Below are 8,651 nucleotides of genomic sequence, written 5' to 3' on the forward strand. Positions count from 1 at the left end.
AATAATTACTTACTCTTCATTACATAGATAATTACAATTTGTAGCTACATGTTATATAGAAGAAAGAGACGAGCAAGATTGGAGAGAGAGGAGAGAGGCGAGAGAGAGGGGGGGAAAGAGTGGATGAAAGGTGAATTATATATGTATATTGGTTAGATAATCGTATATTATACATATGTATTTGTATATATGGTAGAGAGATTGGGAGAACGAGGAGAGAGGCGAGCGAGAGAGGTGAATTGTATATGTATATAATTATATATTATACATATACATATGTATATTGGCAAGCGAGATTGGGAGAGGGAGGAGAGAGGCAAGCGAGAGAGGGAGGAGAGAGGCGCGAGAGAGAGTGAGAGAGAGGTGAATTGTATATGTATATAGGTTAAATAATTATATATTATACATATATGTTTATATATCCTGGTGAATTACACATATACAAACCTTATACAAACTCGAAGTCAGTCCACGTAATTAATGTATAATGTTAGTCGCAAATGATAATTATAGTAAACTATAGCTATGATGAGTAATTAAATAGTATAATTTTACTTAGCTACGTAATTTTTCCATTATAGATTGCGTCTTTTATACCCTCCACACCTTCACCCCTACCCTCCCATAGTATTTGTATATGAAACGTTTTTAGGATAAGATTTTTTATTACGTAGCAAATACAAATCAAGTAAAAAAAAAACACTTATTTTCTTTGAAAAACGTTTTCATTTGTACCGAACACAACCCCTAAATCAACTTATAATCCCAAATATTCACTTGAAAATAGTACATAAAAATCTCTAGCTTTAATAAAAAGGGGAGGGAAAAAACAAGAAAATACATTCCAAATGTAAGAGAATAGGAGATATTTTCCATTATATGATCACTGTTATTAACATTGCAAACTATTGAAAGTTTACAAAGACAAACAATTTGGTGTAAAAGAGATGAAATTTGCAGCTAACTATTAGCACACTCAAATCGCGCATGCTTCATTTTTCTTCAGATCGTCAATCAGCTCAGGAAATGATAGTTAGTGTACTCAAATTACGCGTGCTTCATTCTTCAGCTTGTCAATCAGCTCATCCACGGATGAAAGGATGACACCAGATTTCCTTTTGGGAGGTTCGGTTACTTCAACTACTTCCAAATCAGATTTGATCTCAACGTTCAAGTCTTGCAGTGTGAATTTCTTTATTGGCTTCGACTTTGCTTTCATTATGTTGGGGAGTGTTGCATATCGTGGCTGATTCAGCCTCAGATCAGTGCTGCTTCCACAATGAAGAAGTCGTAAGTACACAGATAATAAGGTAACACAAATACATTGAGCAGAGAGGACACAAAGACGGTCTTCACATAAGTTCATAGCTGAGTAAAGTTCTGATCTCCTGTCATTGGCTATGATTTAGATTTATCAACCTAATGGTATAATATTATCACCGATCGATCCTCCAAGGCCCCATACCACTAAGAAAACAATGAAGTTAGTTTTTTAAAATTTCACTACATGGATAAAAAGATCTGCTTCACAAATCTCCTAGAAAACTAATAGATTAATTCTATTGATACTTCAATATTGAATGGTAACATGAATATAGTTTTTCTCAGTATTAAGAATGTTATGGATGTCATAAGCATGTTAAATAGAATAGAGCGAGGCCAAACCATTAAGGACTATACCGGGATTGTATCAACCATTTACCTGCGAAATAAACTATGTAACAGTAAACTAACTGCATTCTTATTATTAAGCTGACTAAACAGTTTGACAGTACACATTTCCAAACTAAGGCAGTATTTGTTTCTGGTGCAGAAAAAGTTTGGAAACTGAACAAAGGGGGAAATACGGTGGCAGATAATACATTTATTTTGGTGGAAGTTCTCTTCACGACTTGTCATGTATATAACTCAATATCAGAGAACTAAAGCAATCATATAAACAACACTTGAAGCTTGTTCCTTTTAATTTGAGATTAAGTTGGTTAAAATCCTATTTGTTTTAAGATGTGCCCCAAAAGACCTACAATCACATTTTTTTTCTTATCCAGAAGACACGCTTCTAGGTGTTTTCTTCGTGAACATGCAAGTCTTTGTAATAACTCAATTGAGACTTACGTGATTACTGCAGGCAAATCCAAACACAATGTCTCAATACCACCATCAACTTCTCTGTCCACTGTAGCCTGTTTTTCTTTGTCGAGAACAACCTAACAGAAATATCATAGTGAGATTGCAGCCCTAAACAAGCCAAGTGAACATGATAGCAAAGTAACCATAATTGAAACAGTAATATGGATTTAGGAAGACATCAGATTGTTTTATAATTCTTTTGATATGAAGAGAAGTACAGATTGCATGAGATCAGGCAATCCTATTGTAAGATTAACATTGATTTGAAGATTACATGTCTAATAAAGTAAAAAGCTAAATGATAGAGATAATAAGGTAAACAGAGATAGTGTTATGTCTGATAAGATTCAATATGAGCCCATGATTTAAAGAGGTGCTTCAAGAGGAAGATATAGAAAAACAAACGAAAGAATCAGTTTGAAAGCCCTGGATACTTGGAAGCAATGTCCAAGGCATACTCAAAATAGGCATATCAAAGTAGAGGTGATATAAACCAACTTAGACCAAATAGAGATTGCAGAATCACAATTCTTGGATCTCTTTAACTAGTTTGCACACCCTTACGCAGAAATGATACCGACCTTAGAGGCAAATGTTCCCTGCGGCCACTTGAGAAGTCCTGCAACCATTTGGCCTGTCTGGTTTTGATCATTGTCAATTGCCTACACAATAGTAACGACATTAGACAAACAAACTGATAGAAACTCAACAAGAATACTTTAAATAACTAAAGCAGAATGAAGAAAGCAGATGCTAGCAACTCCACTAAAATCACACAACAATCCATTTACACCTCAGCAGTCAAACCTTAAGGACATGCTTGGTATGGCCAAAACTATATTTTTTTTCTTATTAAACTCATTATTCAGTGCTTGATTACCCTAGTTGCTGAAATTTTGCATCAAAGGAAATATGAAATGACTTATCCGCAGAATTTATTTTCTTTTACAGATATCTCTAGCTCTTACTTCATATCAGTAGCTTAAACCAATTCTTAGACAGTAGACACTATCTCAATCTTTAATAACTAAAGAATATCATCAAAACACTAACATCATCCCTTATCTTCCACCTCTTATGATTAGCATACACCACTCACTTTTACACCTAACCAAACACAGGACATGACCCAAAACATACTTCCCTAAAAGAAAATCTTCACATATGTCCACGAGAAACAGTTTTTGCTATATCAAACACACACCTAAGTCAAATTTACCAATCACATAACCTGAATGCAACACATAACCACCATTGGATTTTAAAGTAATCGAACTTGCTCACAACAACAACAACAGCAGCAAACCGGGTAGTATATATGTAGAGAGGCTGTTTTCTATAGATCCTCGGCTCTAACAGGAAGTTATTCAGATCATAACACAAAAGCAGAATAAAAGCTCAAATCTTTAAATGAAATCAAACCTGTTTGCCAAGAAAAAGAAGACCAGGCTTTTCAACATCAACAAGAGCTTTAAGAATCTTAGCAATTGTTAGTGGATAAATATTCTCAGGCGCTTCTACATGAATTGCCCTGTCTGCTCCCATAGCTAACCCAGTTCGTAAAGTCTCCGTAAACTGAACTGGCCCAATACTAACAGCCACCACCTCTGAAGCCAAACCCGATTCTCTCACCCGCAAAGCTTCTTCCAAAGCTATTTCACAAAATGGGTTCATCGACATCTTCACATTTTTCGTCTCTACACCACTCTGACAGTTCAAATCAAAATTCAACAACAAAAAGAAAATCAATTCACTACACCTTAAACCCTAATCCAACTAGGTTCACTGTATAAATCCTATATACCCAGTCAATTCAGTGTTCAAATTTTTTGAAATTTAACCAAAAAAATGTGAAAATGTACCTTGTCGGGTTTAACTCGGATTTTGACGGCGTAATCAACAACGCGTTTGATTGCTACCATGATCTTCATCGTTGATCGGAAACTGATCGGAAAAAATGGAGACTAATTTGAGCTACACACGGAAGTTGCCACTGTTTTAAACCCAATTTTGACACTTAAATATTTCCTAATAATTGAACAATTATATTTATTTTATTAAATGACACTATCTTGTTATAATTTAACCTCGGATGGACTCGACTATTTTAATTTGTTAATTTCCATTCTATAGATATTGACAATTATATTATAGCTCAATTATTTTGAATTTGTGTTGAGTAAAATTTGATGAAAAATGTTTAGTAAATAGCATTTGATTTGTTTATTCTTTAATAATATAGAAACATAACAAAATTATTTAGGGTTGTTATGGACGTAAAAATCTTAATGTCAAATTCTAAGTATTTATAATAATAATATATTTAAGTATTAAAGTATAGAAAAGACATAAAGTTATCATTGAAGTAGTTTTGAATTTTTAAAAAGACATTTTAATTTTGCAATCGTTTTATTATCTTACTACACAATTCTGAATAAATAGCACGATTACAAAGTTAAGATGTCTTTATAAAGATTCGAAACTACTTCAATGATTACTTTATGTCTTTTACGATTACAAAGTTAAGACGTCTTTATAAAAAGTTGAAACTACTCCAATGATTACTTTATGTCTTTTCTCTAAAGTATATTTGATCAAATACTATTAATTAATTCTACAATAATTACATATACTATATTGTATTGATTAACAAGTTTTTTAAACGTAAATATATTGTGTATTTATTTACTAGAAATGTAATTACAAATACATAATCTCTAGTTTTAGAGTAAGAAAAGGCTAAAGATCATGTTTAATTCCCAATAATAAGATAATGATTAATTTAAAGATTAGCCAATGGAAAATTAAAACATTTTAGATAAGTACAAGTGATAATTAAGTACTCATCTTAAAGAATAAGTATTACGCTATGCAAACGTGTTCACTAACATGAGTCTTATCCTTGTGATTAATTGATTTCTGAATTTAAAAAAAAAAAAAAGAGTCTTAAAAATATGCAATAGCCACCACAATTATTTTTAATAAATAATTTTAAAAAGCCTATTTTTTAAGTTTTGTTTTTAAAAAAAAAAGGTATATTTAGGCTATTGGCGAAGATAATGATATTTAGTTATGAGTAACGATAATAGTATATATGAGTCAATTATGTAATAAAGAATATATAATCTCTAAATAGCAAAGTTGAAAAGTATATTATACTTTTTTTCCAGTCATTCTTTATTTTTATTTTATTGAAATAAAAATTGTAATTGAATTTGTGATGATTCTTTACAACTTGTGAACAATATCCCGATAATTACCATAACTTGCTACTATGACAAGTTTTGCCTACTATCAAATAGAAAATCTTAACGACTCTCCAAAAATTTTACTCCAATTTTTCGCGAAACGTTTATCCTTACCCCATTTTTTTTCGAGGTCAAAATTTAAATGGTGATACTTTAAGGTTCTCTTTATGCAAACAAATGACACCTTAACTTGGCCCAACACTAGGCTGAGCTATTAAAACTAACATTGATCCAATTTTCAGAATAGTTTGGGCCAACAAAATCCATTTATCAACAACAATTATTTTATTTTTTAAAAAATATATTTATTAATTTGTTGACTATAAACACTGTTGTAAATGGAAAATTTGTCATCCCTAAAAAAATTTGAAATCAATGACTTTGGATTCTTTGACTCTTAGAGTCTTCAATTTTCTATTTTCAATGGACATCAATGATGGAGCCATGGTCCATCTACCATTATTCCACTATTCATGTTTAGGAATCCATGTTTGAAACCTAAAAAAAAATGCATGTGAAGATTGTAGTACATTTTTTTAGTTATATTTTTGGCAATTTTCACTCAACATCACTTAGGTGCATGCATGACCCAAATTTTTATTCTTTTTTAAAAATAAATTTATGGTGTGTCTAGGTTTAGTTTGTTCGCGACGTAACTAATTTTATAGGATATTCGCTACTTCACAGTAATATAGGTATCAAGTAACTCTGTTTATCAAAAGTCAGACAAAAGTTTTAATCTTCACGAATTCAATGTACATTCATTTGAACTCAATACTTTCGACGAGAAATATTAAATAGGAACTTATAGATTCGAAAATATAACATATTCAATGCTAAGAATCTTAAAATTCAAATCTTGAATCTGCCTCCGTGATGGTTGATCTTTGAATCTTGGATATTAATTAGACAAAACCTAATGGTCTAAAATCTACACCTATACTAGACATGACATTGACCCAAAGAGTGGGGAAACAAAGAAGCAATTTGGTGGTTGATACTTGTGACTTGTGACCTTGCATCAAGGGAACCCCCCACCCCCACCCCACAAATGTAAAAGGAAATAAGAAAAAACAACTAAGGGTACTGTCCTTGTTGAATTTCATCTGAATCAATTTTGATACTTCTTTGTAAATTATTTCCATATTTTAAGGGAAGGGACATTTTAGTTAGCTGTCATTGGAAGCAAAAAAAAAACTACAAACAAAAAAAGGAAGAAGAAGGCAAAAAGAAGAATAGTTGTTCTAACTAATGATGCCTATAATCATAACAAATGAGTCATATTGCATCAGTGGTCCTGTTCTGCCTTGTGAATCTTATACAATAGGTGTCATTTCGTAAGCGGAATGAGATAAGCAAGGATACTTCGAGAATATAGTGGAACAAAATAATCTCGAGATTAGCTAATATTTAAGCTAAAAAAATGGGGTCAAGACAATTCCAAATTATATATCGAGCTTCTTATTCCGCATACCAAACAACCCTCCATGAATAATCCAAATAAAAAAAACATCTAAAAACCAGAAAGTTTAGGTTTAACAAGAGGAACAATTTGGATGATAAGCAACCTTCACTTTCAACTCTAAATTATAGGTTCGAGAAGAGTAAAAAGTTGAACTTCTATCAAAACTACTTTAATATCCACAACTATTTTTCTAAACAATCTTTTTTCTCATTATGACTCTAAATGAATCATCGAGTTCCTTATTCCGCAACTAAACGACCCTATATGAGAAATCCAAAAAACAAAAAAAAAAATCTTAAAAAACCAAAAAGTTGAACGAACCCTTCACCTTCAAAAAGTTGAACTTCTATATTAATATCAACAACTACGTTTTCTACACACAAAAAATTACAATAAAAAAATCAATCATTTTTCTCATTATGACTCTAACTGAATAGGTAAAACTACATTTCTTAATCCCCTTCCATGTCCAAATGAAAAAAATGATCTTTTTACTCTACTGCTACTACTTTCAAAGGGACTAACATCACTCACTTGCCTTTGTTGCTGCATTATAATCTCTTGAACAGCTACGTAAAGTTGTCGATCCGTCGCTGAATCCATTGAAAATGATCTTCTTATAGGCTGAATTGAATCAAACTCATCATCTTTCTTCCTCATATTTATACACTCATCTCCCATACTTGTTACATGTCTAAACTTGTTACATTTTCTTGATGAAACCTTTTGTTGTTCTGTTTTTCGTGGCGAAAAATGCCCTGTTATTTCCCCTGTATTATTCACCATCAACCTTTCTTGATTATTGTTTGATATTTCAATCACAACATAATCCTCATCTCTAAAATTTTCAAGATTTGGATCTTGATAAGGTGTTGAACTTGGAGCAATGATTGGATCCAAAGGGTACAACAATAACTTTGTGTTATTAATTGTTGTACATGATGAGATACTGTTTCTACAAAGTGGACAATTTGCATTGTTTTGTAACCAAACATCAATACAATCAATATGAAAAATATGTGCACAATTTGGTATGACTCTTAGCTTTTCATTTTCTTGAAATTCATTTAAACAAACAACACATTCACTATGAATTCTTGAATTTTCTTCCCTTTTCTTGTACTTAAATACGGGGATTGAACGAATCACTGATTCGTCTAATCCCCTATTCTCTACTGCTGGTGAGTAAATCATTAAAGGGTCTTCAACACGACGATTTCTTGAGATCGAAAATCGTCTCAAGAGATCAATTCTGTGCCAATTCAAACAACATTTTATCACAAAAATGTAATAGCTAACTAGTAAAACACAAGTTGCTAATATTCCAATAATAGCAACTGCTATAATTGGAAATCCAGCATGATTTGATGAAGAATGTATAGGTGAACCAAAAATTGGAGGACTAATTGTATGATTTTTCATATGTGAAAAAGATTCAAAATACTTTAGTCTAACAAGATCCATGATATTAAAAAAAAAAAATTATGTAAGGACAAAAGTGGAACAAATGGTTATGTTTGGATCTTGAATGCACATGAACATGTTATGGAGAAAAAAATGTGTTATGAGAAAATGGACAAATTTTAGTGTTATGAGAGAAAGTCTAGTAGAATGGAAGAGTGAACATATTTATAAGAGGTAAGTTTTTTTATTATAAGGTTTAAATTTAAAATATTAAAAAAAAAAAAATTAAAAAAAAATAGAAGAAAGTCTGACTTTTGAGGTACGTAGTTGGTGAATGTTGTCTCTCTGCCTTCAATAATAAGATAAAGAAAAAAAATATATATATATATATATAGTTGGCAAGA

At 31.5% G+C, this 8,651-nt stretch overlaps 2 protein-coding genes across 2 annotated transcripts; both read right to left on the bottom strand.

Moving 5' to 3' along the window:
• Window positions 1–842: 842 nt before the first annotated feature.
• Window positions 843–4,170, bottom strand: LOC107029531 (electron transfer flavoprotein subunit beta, mitochondrial). The gene is made up of 5 exons (XM_015230965.2): window positions 3,993–4,170; window positions 3,553–3,837; window positions 2,712–2,792; window positions 2,116–2,207; window positions 843–1,268 (listed from the first exon to the last, which is right to left on the bottom strand). The coding sequence occupies exons 1-5, from the start codon at window positions 4,059–4,061 to the stop codon at window positions 1,043–1,045; spliced, it is 753 nt and encodes a 250-aa protein (XP_015086451.1). The 5' UTR covers window positions 4,062–4,170; the 3' UTR covers window positions 843–1,042.
• A 2,996-nt stretch (window positions 4,171–7,166) lies between these two features.
• On the bottom strand, window positions 7,167–8,443 carry LOC107030619 (RING-H2 finger protein ATL16). The gene has a single exon (XM_015231884.2). It carries the CDS (start codon window positions 8,305–8,307, stop codon window positions 7,261–7,263), a length of 1,047 nt encoding a protein of 348 aa, XP_015087370.1. The 5' UTR covers window positions 8,308–8,443; the 3' UTR covers window positions 7,167–7,260.
• Between the last annotated feature and the right edge of the window lie 208 nt (window positions 8,444–8,651).

Source organism: Solanum pennellii, chromosome 9 (assembly GCF_001406875.1).
Source record: "Solanum pennellii chromosome 9, SPENNV200".
Taxonomy (NCBI): domain Eukaryota; kingdom Viridiplantae; phylum Streptophyta; class Magnoliopsida; order Solanales; family Solanaceae; genus Solanum; species Solanum pennellii.